The sequence below is a fragment of the Canis lupus genome, chromosome 33, assembly GCF_048164855.1.
Source record: "Canis lupus baileyi chromosome 33, mCanLup2.hap1, whole genome shotgun sequence".
NCBI classification, from domain to species: Eukaryota; Metazoa; Chordata; class Mammalia; order Carnivora; family Canidae; genus Canis; species Canis lupus.
In genome coordinates this window covers 38,163,032-38,189,005 of record NC_132870.1, presented here as the reverse complement: position 1 = coordinate 38,189,005, position 25,974 = coordinate 38,163,032, and the positions used below count along the sequence as shown (strand labels likewise).

At 36.6% G+C, this 25,974-nt stretch overlaps 1 protein-coding gene across 2 annotated transcripts in view; it reads right to left on the bottom strand.

Annotated features, from left to right (window-relative positions):
• Positions 1-13,720, bottom strand: part of MYOZ2 (myozenin 2) — a 43,991-nt gene extending 30,271 nt beyond the window's left edge. The window contains exons 1-2 of one of the 2 annotated variants that reach the window (XM_072810123.1): positions 13,424-13,720; positions 12,769-12,864 (exon numbers count right to left, since the gene is read on the bottom strand). In XM_072810123.1, the coding sequence (XP_072666224.1) occupies positions 12,769-12,844 (76 nt within the window). In that variant the 5' untranslated portion in view covers positions 12,845-12,864; positions 13,424-13,720. Of the gene's footprint in view, positions 1-11,853; positions 11,981-12,768; positions 12,865-13,423 lie in introns of those variants that run through there. The other variant, XM_072810125.1, reaches the window with a different exon arrangement.
• Positions 13,721-25,974: the final 12,254 nt, after the last annotated feature.

The window sequence follows — 25,974 nt, the reverse complement described above, 5'->3', positions numbered from 1 at the left end:
CCAAAGATCGGTAGCTTCTAAACAACAGAAATTTCTCACAGTTCTGGAGACTGGAAGTCTGGGATCTAGGTGCCAGCATAATTGGGGTTCTGGTGAAAGCCCTCTTCCAGATTCCAGATTGCTGATTTCTTACTTTGTTGTCACATGGTGGAAGGGACAAGGTAGCTCTCTTGGACTTCTTTTATAAGGGCATTAATGCGCTTTCATGAGGACCCCACTGTCATGACCTAATCACTTCCAAAGATTCTATATCTTAATACCACCACAAGGGGCATTAGGGTTGCAGTATATGAATTTGGCAGGGACATAAACACTCAGATCATAGCAAACAACTAAGGGAAGTTCTTTAAACAGAAGGGAAACAATAAAATACGGAGCAAGGAAAGAATAGAGTAAGCAACAGTGTGGGTAAATACAATAACCTTCCCTTCTCCTCTTGAGTTTTCTAAACTATGTTTGCTGTTAGAAGCAAAAATTGTAACAGTCTCTGACATAATTATAAATGAATGTAGAAGAAATAGTTAAGATAATTATATTATTAACAGAAGAGAATAAAGGGACATGAAAGTAGGTAAGTTTTCTATACTTCACTTGAATTGATAAAGTGACAATATTAGTAGACCTTGATAAGTTATGTATATGTAATGTAATCCTTACAGCAACTACTAAAAAAGTTATTACAGATGGACTTGAAATTACTATAGATAAATAGAAATGGAAGTCTTAAAAATGTTCAAGTAATCCATAGAAAAATGGGAAAAAGAAAACAGAAATGAAAAACAGACACAACAAACAGAAAACAAATAAAATAGTTAAGCCCTAACACATCAATAATCACATTAAATATACATGCTCTAAATATATCAATTAAAGGACAAAGACTGCAGACTATATTTAAAAATGTGACCCATCTATATGGTATCTACAAGATACTCACTTCAAATAAGTGAGTTGAACAATATAGGCAAGTTGAAAGTAACAGGGTGATGGCCACCTGGTTGACTCAGATGGATAAATGTCTGACTTTTTATTTTGGCTCTGGTCATGAGTAAAATAAACCTCAACAAATTTAAGAGTTAAAATTGTACAGAATATGCTTTCTGGTTACAATGGAATCACATTAGAAATCAAGAACAGAAAGATAATAGGAAAATCTCTAAACATTTTGAAACTAAACAATATACTTCTAAATAATCCATGGGTCAAAGAGGAAGTATCAAGGGAAATTTTAAAAATTCATTGATCTGAAAATAAATAAATAATAAATAAATAAATAAATAAATAAATAAATAAATAATAAAAAATTCATTGATCTAAGTGAAAATAAAAATAGAGCATATCAAAATTCATGGGACACAGTTAATACAGTGCTGAGCAAGACATTTGTAGCACTAAATGCATACATTAAAAAAAAAAGAAAGAAAAAGTCTCAAATGAATAATCTAAGCTTCCACCTTACAAACCTAGAAAAAGGGGGCAACTAGGTACTCAGTCAGTTAATTGTCCCATTCTTGATTTCTGCTCAGGTCATGATCCCAGGGTCCTAAGATCAAGCCCCACAAAGGGCTCCACACTGAGCAGGAAGTCTGCTTAAGATTCTCTCCTTCTTCCTCTACCCCTCACCCTCCACCCACACCCCCACCAGTTTGCACACATGTGCACATGCATTCTTTCTATCAAAAAAAAACCAAAAAACAAAACAACTTAGAAAAAGAAGAGTACAATCAACCCAAAGCAAGCAGAAGGAAAGAAATAATAAAAATAGCAGCAGAAATTAAAAACCAGTTAAGCATGGAGTTAGATTTTGAAAGATCAATAAAATTGACAAGTCCCTAGCTAGACTGACACAGACAAAAATGTAAAAGATACAAATTACCAATGTTAGGAACAAAAGAAGGAACTACAGGAACTACAGATACTGTAGATAGCAAATGAAAAATAAGAGAATACTATGAACAACTTTATACATAAATTCACATAAATTTGAAAACTTAAAAAAACTGACCAATTTTTGAAAAGCACAAAGTATCACATTTCAAATAGATAATTGACTAATCTTAAACTATAAAGCAATCAAATTTACAATTTTAAAATCTCCCAAAAAAGAAATCTTCAAATTTAGAGAATTTCACTGGAGAAGTCTACCAAACATGTCAAGAATTAGCACCCAGTTCATAATCACTCATATGTGCTGTTGGAAATTAGAATGGTAAAGCCACTCTAGAAAGTAATTTAGTAGTTTCCGTTAAAAACCTACCATAGAACTAACAGGAATACTGGGCATTTATCCTAGTAAAATGAAAGCTTACGTTCACGCAAAAAGCTATGTACAAATGTTCATAGCATGTTTTCTTAATTGAAAACAAAACAAGGGCAGCCTGGGTGGCTCAGCGGTTTAGTGCCACCTTTAGCCCAGGGCGTGATCCTGGAGCCCCAGGATCAAGTCCCACGTCAGGCTCCCTGCATGAAGCCTGTTTCTCCCTCTGCCTGTGTCTCTGCCATGCGCTTGCTCACGCTCTCTCTCTCTTTCATTAATAAATAAATTTAAAAAATTTTTTTTAAATCTTAAAAAAAAAAATCCAGACATTCTTCAATGGGTAAATGGTTAAAAATACTGTGGTCCATCCATATCATGGTACTCAGCAATAAAAAGTATCAAAACTATTGAAACATACATCATCCGGATCTATCTCCAGAGAATTCCACTGAGTGAAGAAAGCCATTCCCAAAGGTTACACACACACACACACACACACACTATATATATATATATATATATATATATATATATATATATATATATACACACACACACACACACACAATATGTGTATATATATATATGGCTATATGTATAAGGCTATATGTATATATAAAGGCTATATGTGTATATGTGTATATATATGTGTGTGTGTATGTATATATATATATATATACATATTCTTGAAATGAAAAAATATATACTGAGCAGAATAGTGATTGGCAGGAGTCTCTTGACTGTATTAGTGACAATATTCTGGTTCTGATAGTGTAGTATAGCTTTGTAAGACATTACCTTGGGGGAAATCAGGAAAATGTACATGATGGGACAGCTATGTATTATTTCTTACAATTACATATGAACTACAATTAACTCAAAAAAAAAAAAAGGCTACGAAGCCATAAAAAGACATGAATAATACTTAAGTGTAAACTGCTAAATGAAAAAAGCCAGTCTGTAAAGGCTACATGCTAATGTCATTCCAACTACATGACATTCTGGAAAAGGCAAAAGTCCAAAAGACAGTAAAAGTGGTGCCAGGGAGTTGTGGGGTGGGGAATGAGGATAAACAGATAGAGTACAAGGGATTTTTAGGACAGTGAGCCTGTTCTGTATGATACTATAATGGCAGATACATGACATTATGCATTCATGAAAGTCCAAAGATCACTACATAGAGTGATCCCTAGTGTAAACTATGGACTACAGTGCTTGTTTTTGTTTTTGTTTTTTTAAGATTTTATTTATTTATTTGAGAGAGAGCATGTGCAAGCAGGGGAGGAGCAGAGTGAGGGGGAGACAATCTCCAGTGGACTCTGCACTGAGCAAAGAACCCGATGAGGGTCTCCATTCCCAGGACCCTGAGATCATGACCCCAGCTGAAACCGAGTTGGACATTTAACCAACTGAGCCACTCAGGTACCCCTGACTTTAGCCTTGAATAGTGTATCAATATTTGTTCATCAACCATAACAAGTATATCACACTATGGCAAGATGTTAATAATAGGGGAAACTGTGTGTTGGGAGGAGAAGGGGTATATGGGAACACTCCATACTTTCTCCTTGGTTTTTCTGTAAACCTAAAACTGCTCTAAAAAATCAAATGTATTATTTTAAAAATTTAATTAAAAATATTCATAGCCCCTCCTAATGCAATGCAAAGCAGCTTTGTCTGCTCTCTAGTATGAAAAAAAGAAGAAGAAGCTATGCTCTACAATCTCCAGGGATGGCACAGATTGCCTACTGAAAAGGAATAGGAGGAACAGAGCAAAGCAAAGGGCCCTCGTTTTATAATAGTTCCCTGGGATTTGCTTGCCAGCCCTGCTGAGCTCTACAGGGAATATTCACCTTCAGTTATTTGCAAGTGTTTGGAATCTTTGTTACTGTGTGCTTGGAACATGGAAGAAGAAGCTAGGTTATTTTTCAGCATATCTGTGAATATATACCTCAATATTATAGAGACAATGACAGAGTGGGCTCTCTCAACTTTTTTATTCTATAATCAAAATAGCAAGTTCCCTTTAGATCACAAAGGATAGAAGAAACAGTATTCCTTCTACTTAGTGCAGTTATAGGAGGGGGGAATCTCCTTTTTTAAATGCTTTTCAAAACAATTTAGTTAGCAATGAGAGAGAGAGAGAGAATGAAATAGTAACACACAAAAAAAAATCTACAGATTTTTTCCATTTAACTTTTTCTAGAAATATATATTTGATAGAATGTAATTATATATTACAAATAAGTTTTTTAAAGATTTTATTTATTTATTCATGAGAGACAGAGAGAGGCAGAGACACAGGAAGAGGGAGCAGCTGGCTTCCTGTGGGGAGCCCGATGTGGAATTCAATCTCAGGATCCCAGGATCAATAACCTGAGCTGAAGGCAGATGCTCAACCATTGAGCCACCCAGGTGCACCTACAAATGTTTTTTTTTTTTTTAATTAGGTTTTTCCTGAAAAACCTTTCTAGTATGAAATTTTCAGGAAATGGAAAATGTCCCAAAGCAGGCATCCACTAGAAAATGCCCAGTTAGCAATCTTTATAGTTATGGAATCTTTCTCCTTACAGTTAAAGCTACAAAGTTTTTCCATAAAGAAACCATAACAGAAAAGCAACTTTTTCTTCCTCCCCATTTCTGATACTAATTTGAGTCATTACAAAGGGTTAAATGAAAATAGAGATATTAGAAAAGGAATAGCACATTATTATGTTAATTTCAATATCTTCTAAATTCCAAGCTATGGTGTAAGTTTAATTCTGTGACTCTAGACAGATATTTGAGAAAATGTTTTTATTTCATTTCCCTCTTCCTAATGGTCCTCCAATATTAGCTGATTCCACCAACATTTCTGAAATAGCCATATGACTTAAGTAGATTCCATCCTGCTGGCCCCTGTGATTTACAGTAGTCTTCTGGGTTGTGTTTGACTGGAATTGATCGGCTTTGTGATTGATTCAGAAACAAGTACAAGACCTAATCCAGGCCAATGAGAATGAATATCATGACTTTTCTCTGCAAATGCTGTGCCAAAGATGCTTTCTTTACCTTGTTGCATGTAAGCACAACATAGTGAGTGGCCATCTGAAAGTATTAAAGACCCCTGGGGCCAGAAGTACTAGCTGTGCCAAAGATGCTTTCTTTACCTTGTTGCATGTAAGCACAACATAGTGAGTGGCCATCTGAAAGTATTAAAGACCCCTGGGGCCAGAAGTACTAGATGATAAGTCAGCACTAGGGCAAGCTTCTACTGGCTCACAAGAATTGACTGGTAAATTTGCAAGAATTCTGTGAGCCAGTGGTTAACTTCAGTAAACACAGCCCTAATTAAAATTAAATTATATAAATTTAATAATTAGATAAAGTATTTAAAATCAAAGGAATACTCAAAATATCACTTTCTCGGTCTTTTTACTATGTTTTGCTATTATCTGTGTTCCTGATGTTACTTATATCTGTTTGCATGTGTATGTGTATGGTGGAAATACTATATAATGTATTACTGCACATATTTTCCTAATTCTGCATTCAGTGCCTTCTTGACAGTAGATTGAAATCAGCTATGGTGAGTGTATTTAAACCATTGAAATTGGCAAACTCTAGAAACCAAGGCATTTCTCCCCCAGAGAACCAGTTGTTAAGTATTTACTAGCCAAGCACTAGACAGGGGAATATGTTAAGTCAACATATTTTGCATAAACAAACAAACAACAAAAGACATATCTAAAATCTCTAAGATTTTCTTCCCTTCCCTTCTAATAGTTAAATTTATGATGTAACGAGAGCAGGAGTTGCAAACCATTCATGAGGGGAATCTAATGTATAAACACTTTCATTACTTAAACTTTCAGAGTGAAGAACAAAGTCAACTGAGCACATAGAATCCAAGTTCAGCTGTTCCCTGCCCTTTATTGCAAACCCCTCTGCAGGGTCTTAACACTGTATTTAATCTGGATGCCTGATAAATGATATAACTTATTCAGGATACATATCCTTGCCTTGATGGATTAAAGGTTGTCTTTGTGGCATTAGATCATCTATTGAAAATAATATTGCTAGACATACTTTCCTGTTGATGTCATTTATAGTGATCCAGCATTTTTCCTTTATTCTTTAAAGACTTTATAGATTTGATATATCATATTTTGCTACTATTTCAAGAATCGGTGATTATTTATGAACAGTCAAATACCTTAATTATAAATTGACATAGACATATAAGCTAAGGGTCTGGCCCATAACCAAATTAATTTCCACAAAAAGCCCACAAATTTTCATCTACTAGAAATAATAAATAATTGTTAACCAATATTCTTCCTCTGTAGTGTCCTCATTACACTACTACTAGCCACCACTAGTGGCTTTTGTAGTTAAATTAATATTTAGAATCTCACATTAAAAAAAAAAAAAAAATTAAAAAAAAATAAAAATAAAATAAAAAAAAAAATTAAAAAAAAAAAAAGAATCTCACATTAAAATGTCCAAATATTTTGATTCTTGAGTATACTTTCCTTCTACCTTTCATATTGTGGAGCCCTATTACTCTGAGTATTAGAAACCAAATGGAAAATTGCATTTCCTTGAGACATGTGATCTTTGAAAATTCAATCAGCTCCTTTTTCAAAGCTTACTTGGATGCATAGTCTTATGAACAAACACTGGACTTAAGTTCCTCCAAAAGGAAACATTCTTTTTTTTTGCACTCATTTCAGACATTAATGTTCTGAAACTTGATCAAATGACTTATGTGTGCATAGGTAGTTCTACATATTTAATGTGAAATTTTGATCCTATCAAAATTAGAGTTAGATCAGTGAATCTAATTCAGTTTGTAAAAATATTCACTTACACATAATTGTAGTAAGACAAAAGATCTTTTTAAAAACGCTTTCCCCCTGATACCTTGGCAGCTGCAATTCTGGTGGACTGGGCAAAAGCAGTGCAGGGGAGTTAACTGAAACAGACTTGTTCTAGCATGGTCCTGTTGATTTACTTAGAAGCCTGAGGCCAAGAGATTTTCTCTGTATTTGTATCAGTCCCTTCTGCCTGTTGGCCTTTGCGGATTGAATAATGGTCCGTAAAATATGCTTTATTGCAAAATGTAACATACATATATACATATTACATAAAAGAATAATAGTCCACACTGTGATTCTGAATAATGCCTGAAAAGACTACAATTGATAATAGGGTCATAAATAACTTTTTTTACAGTAAAAAGTGGATTTTGAAATCCATTTAAGATTCTTTAATTTCCTGTTTAATATCTCTTTGCCTTGATTTGAGTCCTATGGCTGTTTTATAAAGTTTTCAAAAACTTACTATTAAAATATTATCATTTATATTTGCAAATGACGCATCAGATAAAGGGCTAGTTTCCAAGATCTATAATGAACTTATTAAACTCAACAGCAATGAAACAAACAATCGAATCATGAAATGGGCAAAAGACATTAACAGAAATCTCACAGAGGAAGACAGACATGGCCAACAAGCACATGAGGAAATGCTCCGCATCACTTGCCATCAGGGAAATACAAATCAAAACCACAATGAGATCCCACCTCACACCAGTGAGAATGGTGAAAATTAACAAAGCAGGAAACCACAAATGTCGGAGAGGATGTGGAGAAAGAGGAACCTTCCTGCACTGTTGGTGGGAATGTGAACTGGTGCAGCCACTCTGGAAAACTGTGTGGAGGTTCCTCAAGGAGTTAAAAATAGATCTGCCCTACGACCCAGCAATTGCACTGCTGGGGATTTACCCCAAAGATACAGATGCAATGAAACGCCGGGACACCTGCACCTCGATGTTTCTAGCAGCAATGTCCACAATAGCCAAACTGTGGAAGGAGCCTCGTGTCCCTCAAAAGATGGATGGATAAAGAAGATGTGGTCTATGTATACAATGGAATATTACTCAGCCATTAGAAACGACAAATACCCACCATTTGCTTCGACGTGGATGGAACTGGAGGGTATTATGCTGAGTGAAATAAGTCAATCGGAGAAGGACAAACATTATATGGTCTCATTCATTTGGGGAATATAAAAAATAGTGACAGGGAATAAAGGGGAAAGGAGAAAAAATGAGTGGGAAATATCAGAAAGGGAGACAGAACATGAAAGACTCCTAACTCTGGGAAACGAACTAGGGGTGGTGGAAAGGGAGGTGGGCAGGTGGTGGGGGTGACTGGGTGATGGGCACTGAGGTGGGCACTTGACAGGATGAGCACTGGGTGTTATTCTATATGTTGGCAAATTGAACACCAATAAAAAATAAATTTATAAAAAATATTATAATTTAACAACTGGAATTTTATAAACATTTAAGAAATGAGATTACCATTATATTGAATTACACAATTTGAATTACCCATCTACTATTGTTTATAAAATGTACATGTACAGCATATTAGAGTGAAAAAGGCCACAAAGAAACTAGCATGATAGAATAATATTGTTGGACTTAAATATTGTGATTTCTACTTGGGTGGTAACAAAAATTTAACCTAGCTCTCTGCTACTACTTTTCTGATGGATTTTATTAGAAGCTTAGAAACCTCTGGCATGCTCAGAAAATCTATGAATTCACAAGATGTTACTGCACACCAACTTCCAAAACAAAACATACTTTTTTCCTTGGGGTTATGGAATGCTAATGTATGAATTTAAACCAAGAAAAACTAATAAACTTGTACACTGAAGCATTTGGTTAAGTTCTTTTTCTCCCCCAACTTTTTATGTTTGATCTGTGGTATTTAAGGCCTTCTCGGTGTCTTAATTTTAACACTGATGGCTTGACTAGTTACAGTTTAAGATATGCTGATACAGGAGAAACAAAAGGGGTCCTCACATAATCTTTCATCTGAATTCCTAGATTTTATACTCTGTACTTTTCAAAGTGCCCATGCAATTTATTATCATTGTCTTTGTTATTGGAGAAACTCAAATACGCTGATGTCTGACTTCAGCACATAGCTCAATAAATTAGAATCATGGAATTTTAGGATTAGATGTATCAGCAAATCCAACCTTCTAATGCTCAGATGAAGAATCTGATGTCTGGTCTGGAACCCAGGGCTCCTGGTACCATATCAACAACAGCGCTCCATTTAGAACCTGGACTTCCTGTTTTCAGACCACAAAGCTAAACTCTTTCCTGAAGTCACAAAAACAGTCTGCTCAATCCTCTTCTGTGTGCTGGGAAAAGCTGTTCACCAGTCATGTGTGGAAAAATAAAAAAACATAAACAAGAAACATACCAAAAAAGCCTTCTCTGAGCCCCAGTGAAAAAAAACTGTAGGGAGACTGAAGCAGCCTTTCGAGGCACTTGGTTTTCCCTGTTTCTGAAGTTCTTCTAAACTGTCAGTTTTATCTGTGTAAGACCAACGGACAGCTTATGCCCGGTTCTTCTTATGGTTATTTTAGTTCCAATTCCTTTTTTCCACCATTTCTGGACAAATGCCAATTGCTCCAGAGAGCATCCCCTTCTATTCTCACTCCTCCTCCTCTTTCTCTGTCAACTTATGACTCCCTATCATTTTGTGCTTTCCTATCTCCTTCCCTCCTCCTCTGGTATTCAAGTCTGAAAGAGTTACTGAGAGAGAAACAGGATTAATACTAGAGAATATGTACCAATTGGGAGTAAACAGCACAGGGCTGATGGGTATGAAACTTTTATAAGCCAACTTTTCATGCCCCCACAACTAGCTCATGCACAGATAATGGCAAAACATTTCTATATTTTTGTCTGTCTTTTAGAATAGCACATGTTAGATGGCACCAACATGACTTTCATACTTCTATATAAAGCACAGTTTTGTATCACAGCAATAACACAAGACAACGACTACCATCAGCTCTACTCCTTCTAATACTAATGATGATCATCATGCTGATGATCATGATATAATGATATAAGAGATGTAAAAGTATTGAGCCTTAGTGTCAGGGGATACTTTCTATTAATTATTTGTTGGGAGTGTGGTATATTTGCTGCTGGGACATAAGTTGACATCGCAAACATAATGTATCCATAATGAGTAACAATTTGGGGCATAGTTAGTAGAGGTTGAAAGTTACCTACATTTTTACTCATTCTATCCAATTCTATATATTTTAGCCTATATAGATAGGATTTCTCATTAATTCTTTGAGGTTATTTCTCCTTCAGATAGAATGAGTTTTCTGATATAAAACCCTCCTTTTTTGATTCTTATATTTTCCTACCAATTGATTTCAGATGCTCACCAGTATAGTGTCTCTCCCAGACACAAGAACTGGAGTGAACTTCCTTCCAGTTCATGTTAAGAGACAACTGACTTAGGCAGCTTATTGTCACATTTCATTCTTCTCCAGGCTAAATGTTTTTGAAAAGTGATATAAAAAGTAAAGGAGTTATAACATACAAAAAAAAATTGTGATACACAATATTTTGTGCATCAAGGGAGAAGGGCTTTGAAAACATCCTTCTCTGTTCAGTTTTATAAAGGAAAATCCAATCCAAGTTTGATTCACTTAGTGTTATAGTTAAGATCAAAATAGTTGCATGCTCTATCTTAAGTTATCCAGATTTTTTACTGCTGTGAAGTATGTGAAAGTTTGGAGGATTATTCCCAAAAAGGCTTCTCTGCAGTCTGTCTCATCTCTGCATCCATGATACTTCCCAAGCTTCAGATCTCTAGACACCATGTCATATACAAATAGTAAAATTCCATATAAAATGTCAGAAGAAATAAGAAAGGGAAATTATTTAAGTTGTTTCATAAAGTACTACAGCTATTTTATCTGAGATGAGTTAAGAAAGTCTGCGATCATCCTGCATTATCTGGATACTTGACCTCCAAACAAAGGCAGAGCATGTGACTCCACTTAGGGGGCTGGAAATCTACCCGTGACTTGGGAAGGAGGCTTCAGCAGACTTTACATGGCCAGGAACTGCTGGTGGTAAGATAATAATTTGGAGGGTTTTTTCCCCTTGAGAGATAATAGTATTTTTTTAATATTTCACAAACACATAAGTTATAAAAAAAAGAAAAAGATATTCTTACCCTTGTTGGTCTATGTCAGGACTAACATAGAGTAGAATCCAACACATGATTTAAACTGGGAATACATTAAATGGATCAATTGATTAATGATTATAATGCAATTAGAAAATAATTTATCTCAAGTCCAATTTTAAGGTAAATAATTTATTCTCAAACTCAAGTGTCCATCTAGTTTTTCCTTATGATCAGGAAAACTAAAAGAAACAATTTCAAGTAAACTGTCTGAAGCAGGAAATATAAAGAAGCATAAAAATGTAAAAGATGTGTGAAGTTTTGAACTTTGGACTGGTACAATTTTAGTTCTAGAATCTGATTCAGAACTATTTTCACTTTATTCCAAGCTAGTCTGACATCATAGTAAAACGTGGAAACTAAGTTGAATACAGCATGCTAATTTTATGTTGCAAAAAATAGAAAATAAAACTTAATAACAGGACTCTTTAGATATGACTACATTGTATGGGAGGGCCTAAAACAATCCTTGATTTGTTCTATGCAGTGTGCTTTATGGAAGGTGAAATATGAAAACACCATACTTACCCCTGTTCCTGGCTGCCCCCACCAGATCTCATGGCTTTAGGTCTCAATAGTGTTCAGGTGAAAGGTTACATTCCTTGTCAATGGAGGGGAAATAAGGAGGCACTCTGAAAACTCCACAGATATATCTGGAATGGCTCAAACCAGCCCTTAAAAACATTTGGATATTCTACTCGTTCACTTTTAAAATTGATGCTATAGAGTTCACTTTCCTTTATAACAATCAAAATGCAATTTAGAAAGTATTGCTTTCTAGAGTTATTTGCTAGAACTTAAGGAAGGAAAAGGAGAGTAGAATATCATCTTGCCTCTAATTTATATTAAATTTTTTTGAGTTACATACTTTGAGGCTACATAAACTTTATATTTCCTTAGACATTATTAACAAAAGTACGTCTCTACAGAAAATATTGTACTAAACCAATTACTAAATATGAAGACTGGTTTCAGGGTTAAAGAATATTCATAATATGAACTCTAACTCAACAGCTTTTGTCCAAAAAGGGTGATAGAGTATATTTTTAATGTTTTATGTAATGTAAGTAAAAGAAATCAAGATATGCCATGTGGTTGGACCATGGAGACAAGTATGAGACCTGTCCAAAAAAAGGAATTGAGAGTGATATTAACTTATAATGTGAAATGTGAAAGGCAAGCCAGGCAGAATGTACATCAGCTGTCAGATTGCTTCATTCCTTTAGAGCAGTTGTTCATCTGAAAATAGCTTTCAGATGAGAAAGGATGACTACAAAAGGATTAGTTACCATAGGCTTTTCTACACCCCCTAGAGCTCCAGGTTTGTTATGACACAATAGCAAGAATTTAAAGGAAGTAATCTATAGAATACTAAATAACATCAGGAAGGATCTTCATTAATGCTGAGCTATATTAATGCTAAAGAAGGATGCTTATTGATACCATTTCCATGGATTTCCTTCATGATGGCTGATGCTTGCTGTTTTCTCTGCTTCACCATGGTATTATGTGAAAGCATGTTTTTTTTTTTGTTGTTCCCTGTAGAAAATAAAGGAACGTTATTGAGGCAACATGAAGAACTCATTTGGAGTGTCTTATAATCATCCTTTTGAAAGAGAACATCTTTGTTCCTTACTAGGAATTTATTATTGCTTTCTACTGAGTGATTTAAAATGCATTCTCTATCTGGTGACAGGGCATGTTATTCATTGACAGGCAATGTCACAGTGAACAGAAGATAATACTCAGGGTTTCAGGCCCAGTCTTATCTGCACACTTGTACAATGGTCACCAGGCAATCAGAAACAATGAAAGAGCTGCCTCCATTCCCCTCCCTCTTGCTTTTCCATGGTTTATTTTAATCTGTCATTGTTTCCTTATTGGCCTTAATTTGTGCCAGCATCAGAGTACATCAATTCCAGCAAACTCTAAGAATGAAGAAGGACACTAGATTAAACCAGAACTCATTGGTGGTGGCCTTTTAATATTAGCATCAACAGCTGCCCTTTAAAGCAAAGAATGCCCATTTATGAGTCATAACTCTGAACCTCCTTGGACAAACTGACTAATAAAACATTTTAGGAAACAATATACTCACCTTGCTCTTAGACTGTGCTTTTCAGCAGGGATGAATCCCAATTTGTGGAGGAAAGAGTGGAGATGGAATATGGATGGCACTTGGGCCCGATGGTTTTTATCCCTGAGCCTGAGACGGCATGGTCCCTAGCTCTGACTCAAACTGGGGACTGAGCCTTTCTGAAGAGACTGGCATCCAGCTGACATCAACTGACTATATATAGCACCAAATACTTCAGCTACTCATATCTTCCTGGCTAAAGGGAGGAACAGAGAAAGATTAGGTTCTCTTCATTGTGTTTCTAGTTCGGGAGGTGGTTGAATGAACATACAGAAAGTTTTTATGGAGCACCTTCTCTTTGAGGAGATAGTGGCCAAAAGGGATTTTAAAAACTTTTTAAGATGGATCTTATGCTGCATCTTAATTAAGGTGGCAAGACATATACATGAATTAGAACAGAATGATAGATCATTAACCATTAAAATGAAAGTATGGGAAATAATATCTATGGAGTTTCAAGAATGAGGAAAGCGATGTGGGGTGGATCAGTAGAGCCATCCCTTAAGCAGAAGTGAGAACTTATGCTAGGTTCAAAAAAGTAGCTCATATTTGAATGATGAAGTGGGGGAGCACTTGGAAATGATGTTCAAGGTTGAACCATGGAGCTATTTGAGTAAAAGCTTAGATGCATAACTAGGTCATACTTTTTGAAGAGACCCCGTAAAGAAAGAACAGTGCCTATAAGGTTGGCTAATCTTTGCAAGATCTGGTGTCAAGGATTCCTGTTTGGAAGTATGATAGAATAACAGGTTTGGAAGGCAGGCTTTGTTGGCCTCCTTGCTGGTCTTTGAACACAAAAGAAAGATGTTCCCATTTCTGGGCTTTTGCTTTTATTATTTCTTGCTTGCTGTAACATGCTCTTTCTCTACCCATATGGCTCACTCTCTCATGCAATCAGGACTCCACTCAACTATTGATTCCTCATAAAGCACTTCCCCAGTCATGTTGTCTAAAATATCACATGATGCCACTCTCTGGTCCTAAATTTGCTTCATTTTTCTTTATAGTTTTCATTATGATTAAAGTCGAATGGATGGGACACTTGGGTGGCTCAGGGGTTGCGCATAGTGATTCCGTATTTTTTATACATTATGAAATGATCTCCTGGGACGCCTGGGTGGCTAGAGGTTGAGCACCTGCTTTCGGCCCAGGGCGTGATCCTGGGGTCCCGGGATCAAGTCCCACATCAGGCTCTCTGCATGGAGCCTGCTTCTCTTCCCTCTACCTGTGTCTCTGCCTCTCTGTGTCTCTCGTGAATAAATAAAATCTTTAAAAAAAAATAAAGTCAAATGGAAGCGTAAGAAAAATCCCCAAAATAAATCTTAAAAAGATAGAAGTTTGTTTTTCTCACATATAAACTTATTCCAGAGGTAAATAATCTAGGATTGGTGTGATTGACATAATCATCAGGGGTTCAGTTACCTTGTAACTTTTTGCACTGTTATCCCTAAAATGCAGTCCCCTTAGGCATAAATAGCTACTCCAGCTCTAGGCAGCACATTCATATTTCAGTTAGCAGAAAAAGGAAAAAATCATGAGAAAAGCACACCATCTCTTATTCAAAACGTGTTCTGATATTGCTCAGATCTCTTTTGCTTACATCCCTCTGTCCAGAACTTAGTCAAATACCCATACAGAGCTCAAGAGAGGTTGGGAAATGTAGATTTTATTCTGTATGGCTGTGGGCCCAGCTAAAATTCATAGGTTAACTTCCAGACAAGGGAGATAAATGGTAGCTGTGTGACAACTCCCAGATTTTGACACAGGAACATGTTGACATTATTTTATCTATCTAGTATCTCTTTTTCCTACCAAAATAAAAGGCACTCCATAAAGGCTTTGGCATCAAGAATTGTGACTAGTATGTGGTGGGCACTCAATATTCATTGAATGAATGAATAAATGAGTAGGTGGGAGATTAATGTGGAACATATTAAGGGTCTGGCATAATTTTGGAATTCTCTTCCTGTTATGTCAAACACTTGGGGAAAAATTGTAATAAATGGAATTATTTCATTTATTGTAATAAATGAAAAGTAACTTGAATATCGGAAGATGGTGGCCACTTACGAGACAAGTTGTTTTGAATGAGAAACAGGTTATTTTTTGGTGCCCATCATGGCTCAAGATGGGAGAGAATAAGTTTAAGCTAACCTATTACAATTGCATTGAAGATACTAATTAGGTACCAATGAAAAACCATTATGCCAAAGCCAAATAAATTTAAATTCTCTCCTAAGCCTCTCCAGTTGCCCTTAAGTTCCTGGCTCTAGCATTTACTATAGCATGCTGTAGTTAAGTCTCTTACACTCTTAGTTTTCTTATCTATAAGATGGAAAGTATAGTTTCTACCACATTGTGTCATGAACATTTTACTTGCAATAATTTTAGAAATTTTTGATACTTAATGAAAGTTCATGAATATTAATTTTTTATTTTACTATTGTCATTCCTGCAATATGAAATGATTAGGTTACAATCAACTGCATTATTCAGTAAAAAATGAAAATATATTCAGAACACCCCAATTTTCCTAAGTGGTCACCCTCACAGGTTTCCAATTTTGTGTTTTATAGTTCCCCAGGTTGAACTGATATCCTCAGCAGATAACAATTGTTATGTTAACTTTGATTTCTAAAATGAAAGGGAATTTTAAAACATTTATTTATTTATTTATTTATTTATTTATTTATTTATTTGAGGAGGGGAGGAGCAGAGGGAAAGAGAAACCCAAGCAGACACCACACTGAGAGTGGAGCCTGATGCAGGGCTCGATGCTGGACTCAATGCAGGGCTCGATCACACAACCCTGAGAGCATGACCAGAGCCAAAACCAAGAAGCAGATGTTTAACCAACTATGCCACCCAGGGGCCCCTAAAATGAAAGGAAATATTTTAAACAATCATAAACGTTATAAAGACTATAATACTTTACTTGTTTTTTTCAATTATGCTTAAAATTGTTTGCCTTATTTTTTAAGCTCATTCGCACATATCTATGACAGCTTTCTGGTTTCTGAGTTATTATTTGTTCTGAAAAGAAGAAAGAATGAATCATTGATATTGTAACTTTCAAGCAGTGTGTCCTATCCATGTGCTTCATGGCAAGGCTAAATTTTAGAAAAGTACTTTAGTGGTTTTTATAAAGCATTTTCAGATGGTCCATTCTGAAAGCGAATGCATTTAAATTTTAAATTGAGTCACCGTTAACATATTTCTATTTCATCTGCACAGAGATCTGGCTCTAGATTAAACATCCCTCAGGTTTGTCATATTTCAATCTCCCTTTGTCCTCAGGCCCCACCCTCCTATCCCCAAGATCCAGGACCCCCCTCTCACCTCCGTACCACACACACACTATACCAGAAGAGGATCTCTCCCACCCCCACCCCCAGGATCTCAGTACCTACACTTGTCTTGCCCTATTAATTATTCTTGTCCTTGATACTTCTTCCTAAGCCTAATATAAGCAGGGGAGTACTTTAGGTTTTCCTCAAGGCCCTAAGTATTTTAAATTAAATGGCACTAACAATGAAAGATGAGATACTTTCTTGTAGGCAAAATAATGGATTCTAATGGTAGAATTTGGTGCCTTGGGAGGCTAATGAGGAAGAAGGTTTTGGCAGAACTTGTCAGTATCCTTGTAACCAAACTATTTCCAGTGCTGGGGCTTCCACAGTGTGTTTCCAAATCCTTCGCCACTTTCTTAAAGAAAAAAAGAGACTTAATAAGGTGAATTTCATTGCCAATGTACCACCTCACAAAAATCCACACCATGAAGACCATGAAAGGCAACTTTATGTAGTGAGTGTGGTAAACATGACCCCCTTAGTCAAGTGGTAAACAAGGTCTACATTGATCTTCCTCTGACTGAGCACTTGTTTTTAAATTCTATGTTTCTTCTTGCCCCATTTCCAGTTTATATTAGGTGACTGTGGGCAGTTAGAGATTAGGACAGGATCTGGGGGTGGAGAGGCCCGGATGTGGGAACTGACTGTCTGCTAGTTGGGTAGACAACCCATCATTATTAGGCTCAGCTCTGAAAGGATGCACACATAACCCAAATAGGGCAGCTGCCAGGCTAATGTTACATGACAAATCTGATAGGATGATCAGTTATTTACCAGCCTTCAGGGTATCATACTTGGCACTAACCCTGGGAGGAAAGAAAGGATAACAAAGATGTAGAAACTTACAGCCAGTGAGGCTGTCTAAGGATGCATGAGTTTTGGTTTGTGTGAAAGGCCTGTTTATTCTCCTTAGGGCTAATTGGCTTGCTGTATCTTCCATGGTTTCTATTTTTCTACATTGAGGAAGATCCAGCTTATAATCAATCTCTTTACCTAGACATAGCAAGCCCAGAATTGTTATGGCCTAGCAGTGCTGTGCTAATCATCCCACTGGCCAAAGTGAGACAATACAAGACAAACAGGTGAGTTTGCAACCAGTCTCACTATAGCAAAGGCTAAGGGCACCTACAGTGGTAAGAAAAACTATTACCATTTAGTTAACGTTTCCTAGCTGGGGCAGTTAGTCATGCATCTTCTATGCATTTGTAATCTGCTCTGTCTATAAATCAAAGGTGAAGTGTTTTATCTTAATCTGAAAGGAGAAACCAAGTCCCCCAAATTGTGTGTATAGATGTATTAAACAGCGTCATGTAAACACAAACATTCAATGCTTGGTCCAAATCAAAATTAAAGTAAGTAGAAGAGAGAGGAAGAAGTTAAATCGTATGACACTAAAAAAAAATATGATGTCTAAAGTGGACAAAGAGCTTTTTCTTAAAAAAAAAAAAAGAACTATTTACTTCATCATAGTTTTTTAGCCTTGCTCTTGTTCTACAGAGGAGGAAACTGACATTCTGAGAGATTAAGTAAAATCCCCCACGCACCATCATCTTTGTAAATTACAGAGACAGAATTAACAATTTTTTTTGTCTGATCCACATGCTTTTGTATTTTCACTAGATTGTGCAGAAATGTATCTTCCTAATCTCTGAATATCTCTGTATTGATATCTTCATAAGAAAAATAAAGAAGCAGAGTTGAGAATTGTCAGAATAATTATTTCAATGTGCTTCTTATCGATTCCCTTTAGAATGGAGCATCCCAACACGTGGTTTATTTTGGCTGAGGCATTTTTTACTTAATACATCTGTGGCTCTTTTCCAATTCATGTTTTTCTCTTTTGCAAGCTTCTAGAGTTCCTCACGGTGTCTATTCTCAGGGTACTTTCCTTTCCTTCAGCTGTGCAAATACTAAAGTTATTAAAATGCTGAACATAAACAAATGGAAACATGTGCCATTTGCTGTGCAGACCTCTCCTTCCTTTCCTGGCCAGTGTACCACACACACAAACACACTTACCACCTTCAGGGCCAAAAATAAGAATCAAATCCAACTCTATCAAAATAATCCATTTATAGGCAAACCCAGGGTTTTACCTGTCTTCCTCTGCAAATTTATTTCTCTTGCTTAAGCATTTCCTCTTAGGCTCTTAAATTAAACCTTAAGGTAAACTGGGGTGAACAGGAGAGTTAAACAAAACCCAATGACCAGCTTGTCAAAGATGGCTCACATAATAGGGTTGGGAACTTGGAAAGAAAGAAAGTTTCATATACAGGAATATTAAGAAACAAGTTGCCAAAGCAAACCCGCAAATCATTTTTTTTTCCTCTGCTTGCATAATCCCAGCATTTATCCAGAACTTTGTCACATTTCCTTTCATGATTCTAGCCAGCCTGTATTTTTCCTACAGTCTATGGAAGCATTTTCTTTGACAATTTTCTTACCTTCAAGAAAATGTACCCTTGCTTTTATATACAAATCTAGCATGACCTAGTTAAAGTTCATTAAAGAAAATATGAAGTTTTTTAAAGAATGTATGGTCAACAAAGTTTTGTGACAGAATCTGGATTTCACAGCTCTGTATCACATGCTAGAGTATCAGCAGCATTGACTATAAGATAAGGACAACCATAGAATCGATGTCATAAAGCAGTTCTAGGGCATGATGCTTACACAACGCCTGGCTCATATTGTGTAATAAATGTTAATCATTATTATTATTATTATCATCAAATATTTAACTGTAGCATAAACACGTGAAAAGATGACAAGCAAAAAAAAAAGATGACAAGCAAAATATGTGAAGTCACCTTAAATAACAATAGCTTAATTCCCATTTGCCAGTGAAACACAGAAAGGTTAAATCACATACTGGGATCCCTGGGTGGCGCAGCGGTTTGGCGCCTGCCTTTGGCCCAGGGCGTGATCCTGGAGACTCAGGATCGAATCCCACATCGGGCTCCCGGTGCTTGGAGCCTGCTTCTCCCTCTGCCTGTGTCTCTGCCTCTCTCTCTCTCTCCGTGTGACTATCATGAATAAATAAATTAAAAAAATAAAATAAATAAATAAATCACATACTGATGGTCACACAGATAGAAAAAACAGAATGACTCCTCAACTGGGAAAGATGGATATGACTTGAGCTGTGGTATTAATGTAAGTAATTGAAGCATGTGGAGATCAGAAGAGGGGTTGATAAGAAATAAAGCATCCAGAAATGAACAGTGAAGGTCCTGGTGTACTTGATAGGTACATATCCTATGTGAGAGCAATTTATCAATATATCACAACTTAATGGCATTAATGAATGAATGGGAATAACTCTCCATATTCTGAATCTGCTAACCATCCAAGCGTCCACTAATTTGCTGGTTTCCCATGTTAGTTTGCCTAAATCCAACCCATTTACTACTTTTTCTCATTAAACTATGACACATTTTAAGAGTAAAAAAATTCAGTACCTAATAGATGTTGAATGAACAAGAGAGTAAAAAAAAAAAAAAGAAAAAACGAATAGGAAAAAGTTAAAAGAAATTAGATAAGAACCAGGAGAGCAAAGTTCAAAAGAAAAGAGAATTTCCAGGCACTGACAATTTCTACAGAGAAATCACAGAGAAGGACATATGAGAAAAGGTCATTGGATTTGGCAAGAATTCAGTCTTTGGCAGAATAGAGACATCTTTTTAATGTGGTAGTCACAGAACCCAAATAGAAAGGATTTAAGGCAATTATAAGTGGATAGGAAGTGTAAGCTGCCAATAGAAACTATTTATTTGAAAGGACTGGCCATAGCTCAAGGGGAAAGAGCGTTCAGTCGCTAAAAGGAAAGCAAGTTGCACATGTACGTGTGTGCATGCATGTTTTGGAAGAGAAAACGTGAACATGTTTGGAGATAAAAGGGAAACAAATATTCATTTGTGAAGCAATAAGAGTTTTAATAATTTGAGATTTGGAGTGGTACACATCATGGTAGATGTAGGTCTATGGTGGTTGATCATTGGAGAGAAATCCCAGTAGGAGGAAAGAAGTATATGACATGCAATGTTTAAAAGGAAATGTGCTGTGAGGTTTGGTATTAGGGCTGAGTGATGCCATCAGGAGGGTTTCCAGCATGCCATCACCAAGACAAATTTGCAAGGGACCATGTTCTGAGCAGGTCTAGACATGCCAACTTATGAATTTCATTAGTCTTAGTAAGGCTGTGCCCCATCAGTTCATGAAATTATGTTTACATAATTTACTAAGTGGGCCAACCCTGACCTATCTCCCAGTCTTCTCACCTGTATTTCCAAACTGTAATTATAGCCCCCGTTTTGTGTCCTGCAAATAGCATAACATTAACATATCTCAAACTGAACTCATTGCCTTTCCTCTCAAATGAGTCCCTTTTCCTGAATCTCCAATAGACATATAGAGAAGGTAGACATCACTACCTACACCACAGAATGACTCAGGAATCATCATAGAATCCTCTTTTTTCCCTTTCCCCCTACAATCTAGTCAAGCACTTTAATCACTTTTAGACTGGGGAAAAGTCTACCTCTACCCCATCCCTCTCACCCAAAGGAAGAGAGGTGATAATAACCTGAGTATTGTCTCCCAAGACACAAATCTGGCCTGGTTAGGTGGTGACTATAGTCACAGTGTGTTGATATGACAAACAACAAGGCATTGTTCCATTACTTGCTCTCTATTCCAAGCATGCAGCAACAGTTGCAAGGTAACTGCAGTCCCAGCCTTCTTGCTCTTCTCTCCTATTTTTCATTTCATATGATTGACAAAATTATATAAATATTATGTTTGGGCTTGTGTTGTTAGGCTCTTAGGTCTCTACTCATGTTCCTTATTTTGGAACTTGAAGGTCTGCTAACAATAGGTTTTTCCATCTACTTAATGAGCTCCTTTGGTGAGTTTCCACTGATTTTTTGATTGCCTCCATCTAAAATAGTTTCACCTCCTTGTAACATTTTCTGACCTTCTCAAGTAGTTTGTGCTTGCTCTTGGATCACTTGATCTGCTCGGTTATGTTGTATTATGTTTAAATGTCCAATACATCTATTATGTGTTCAATTTCTTTGTTCTAACAAGACTCTAATGTTTTATTCCCTAATAGATTTAAGTCACTTTGCAATCCGAGTGCTTAAGATCATGATGGCATATGGTAGTCATGTGGCAAATATTGATTGGATAACATAGTACAATGCATGACACAAAGCAGGAATGTTATGGATTTTAGTTCCTTTCACCACTGTTGTTCACTCTGCATTCTTATCTCCTGATTCCATGATATGCAGTGGTGATGCTGGTTAGGAGAACTTTAGCTCCCTTATTTTGTATCAAAACTCATGAAGCTGAAATTGTGTGCATGCCTGCAAACACAACCTCAATCCATCTCAAATGTATGCATATATCATCAGTCAAAAATGCATCTTGAGGGACACCTGGGTGGCTCAGTGGTTAAGCGTCTGCCTTCAGCTCAAGGCATGATCCCAGGGTCCCGGGATTGACTCCCACATTGGGCTCCTTGCATGGAGCCTGCTTCTCCCTCTGCCTCTCTCTCTCTCTCTCTCTCCCCCCCATCTCTCATGAATAAATAAATAAAATCTTTTTTAAAAATGCATCTTGAGTATTAGAAAGACTTTATTCTTTTTTATTGAAGTATAGTTGACACATAATGTTACAGTAGTTTCAGGTGTTCAGTACAGTGATTTGACAACTCTATACATTATACTGTGCTCATAAGTGTACTACCACCTATCACTATATGATACTGTTATAATACAAGAAGCTTTGTCTCAATTCCAGGAACCCATATACTCCTGGTTTTCCTCCTCTGTTTCTTCTTAGTTTATTCATTCAACAAATATGGATTGAGCAACTGGCATGTATTAGGTACTATTCTAGGCACTGAGTAGTAAATAAAATTTTTAAAATTCCCATCTTCATGGAGCTTACATTCCAGTGGAAAGGGTGGAAAGGCATAGGGCAAGATAAACAAGTAAAATATACCATATGCTAGGTAATGATAATTACTAAGAAAAACAATAAAGTAGAGAAAGCAGGCAGCATTGTTGGCAGGAGGGATTGTGATTTTAGGATGACCAAAGAAGGCCTCATTAAAAAGGTGACATACGAATAAAGACCCAAAGGAAGGACAAGAAGAAGCTATGTGGATATATAAAGAGAAGAACATTCCAGGAAGAAGGAGCAAGTACCTCAAGGTGTTAACATGTCTGGCATATTTGAGAAAAGTGAAGAGTAGGGAGAAAGAAGTCAGGAGATTGATCAGAGGTAGATCGGTCTTCTATTTCTCCATGTATCTTACTTACGTGTCTTCTCAAAAGGTAGCTAGAACCTTCTAAAAATTAAAACCAGGGCAGCCCGGGTGGCTCAGCAGTTTAGCACTGCCTGCAGCCGGGGGTATGATCCTGGAGACCAGGGATCAAGTCCCGTGTCGGGCTCCCTGCATGGAGACTGCTTCTCCCTCTGCCTGTGTCTTTGCCTCTCTCTCTCTCTCTCTCTGTATGTTTTTCATGAATGAATGAATAAATAAAATCTTTTAAAAAATAAAATAAAATAAATTAAAATTAAAACCAAATTTCACTCCTCTGCTCAAACATGCTCTAATGGCTTCGTATCCTAGAGTAAATCCAGTCCTAAGAATAGCCTAAAAATATCCTCCATGTTCTTACCATCTGATAATTCTATGACCACATCTTCTGTTCTCTTCTGCTCTTACTGTTCTAGACCTCCAGGCTTCTTTGCTTTGCTCAAACATTCCACACTGTTCCTTCTGTCAGGACCACTTTCTTTTGGCTTTCTGTGTGGCTCTCCCAAGTCACCTTCTCAGTAAAGCATTCTTTGTCTACACTGTTATAGAATACACTTCCTCCCTCTAGAATTCCCCAACCTCCCTGAGTTAATTTTCTCCATAATACTATTCACTATCTACCATATTTATGTAAATGCCACAAAGGCACAAACTATTATCTGTTTGTTCTCTGCTGTATTTCTAACACCCAGAATAGTATCTGACACATTGTTGGCACTTAATATATTTTAATAAATGGATGGATGGGATGAATGAATGCAATAAGCATACAATCTAAGCAAAAAGCCTGCTTGCTATGCAAATGTTGTTTCAAACTGATTTCCCATACCCTTTTCCCTCAAAATTCCCTCACTTAGCCTCCTCCTAAGTGAAATGCTGAAACACCCATAGATGGTACAGTAGAAAGTATATGTGGTTAGGGCTCAAGAATCATACTGTGGCTTCATTAGGTTATGCCTATTTCAGGCATTTATAAAAATGAGTAATATGTGGTTTTTGTCTTTTGAGGATGTCATAGTCCCTTTGGGGAGAAAGTTGTATACTGTGTGACTTGCATAAGAAGAAATTTTTTTTTTTTAAGATTTTATTTATTTATTCATGATAGTCACACAGAGAGAGAGAGGCAGAGACACAGGCAGAGGGAGAAGCAGGCTCCATGCAGGGAGCCCGACGTGGGATTCGATCCCGGATCTCCAGGATTGCGCCCTGGGCCAAAGGCAGGCGCCAAACTGCTGCGCCACCCAGGGATCCCAAGAAGAAAGTTTTAATGTAAATATTCACAACTTTCCCTTTGGGTGGCATTTCCTAAATAATTTTTTGAGCTAAGGCAGCAGGGAGCAGCAAATTTGAAACTTGCCTGATTTACAAGACAAAGGAAGAGGAGTATTTCAAGAAAATTTTTCTTCTGCAGAAGAAAGGCCATATTGGAAGTGAAAGAATTAGATGGTGATAGTAAGATGGATGGAATATGATCAAGCATACTTATATGTGCTGAGATTTTAGCAACAGAGTGCCTGGAGAGGAATGAAAAAGAAAGATTTTGGAACTGCTTCCATAAGAATTGGAGGAACCAAGTGGATAAAGAAAAGTTTTAGATATTTATGGGTCAAGCAGAGGAATTTTCCTTTCCTTCCTCTAGAATATTTCAGTTTAAGGGTATTTTTTCTTTGTAAGAGCACCCAAATGACTTAGTTGCAAATATCCCTCTAAGAAGCTGAATCAGTTTTTATGCAAGGACTTATTAACTGATTGATGAACTGGTCCAAACAAGGACCAGAAAGACCCTTTTCTATCTTCCCTGTTAAGAGATTATCATTGGATTAATTGGATGAGGATTTTTTTTTTTAATAAAAAAAATCTCAACTCATTCTTATAATTTCCAAATTGAACATTAAAACTTACTTGAATTGGCTAGGATACTAGGACTCTGAGACTACTGGGGGAATAACTAGAAGTTCCCAGGTGATGCATTTATAGAGGGAAGCATTGCTACCACCACCATCACCACCACCATAACCATTTATAACAACTATCATTTCTATACCCCTTATGGTGTATCACATACTGTTCTAGGTGTTTTATGTAAATTACCTCATTAATCAGCTCTTATTTTACAGGTAAAGAAACAGAAACATAGAAGTCTAAATAACCTACCCTAGCTCAGAAGCATTGTTGCAAGGATTCAAACCCAGATTGTTTGGCTTCATAATAGATGTTCTTTACACTGTCTTTAATGGTAATGATGGTCCAAACCATCACAATTCATATCTCCCCATTAAACTTAAAATCTTTAAGGTAGGCATGTCTTTTACTCCTAGTGAGATGCTTACTGTCTTATGTATACCTGTTGCTATAAAAACTTGATGTTTTAGGAATAAAGCTGTTAGCAAGAGAAAGACCTTGAATAACCAATTTTGCTGCTTCTGGGATAGATTCTACTTTCTGTGTGCAGAAAATTTATAAAGTAGCCATGAATTGGAACTACTTTGCAAACCTAGGAGCCAAACAGAAATCTATAGGTACCATCTTTCCACTCCTCCAAACAAAAATCCTTTACATACTCTATGTGCCAAATACCAGACACCCAGGTATACGAAGGTGAATAAAATCCAACCTCTGTTCTTTTTCCAAATCAGAGTACAGATTACATTTAGAAAGGAATAGAGATTAGTTATCTCATAGTTACACTATGCTGTAATCAAAGCCTTTGTGAAGAAAGTAGAAGCACCAGTCCATTTAAATTACAAACAGGCATCCCTCACAGAGGATGGATTTCAAAAACATGCCTGTGGCTTTAGAATGATGCACTTGCACCACCACCACCCCCCACC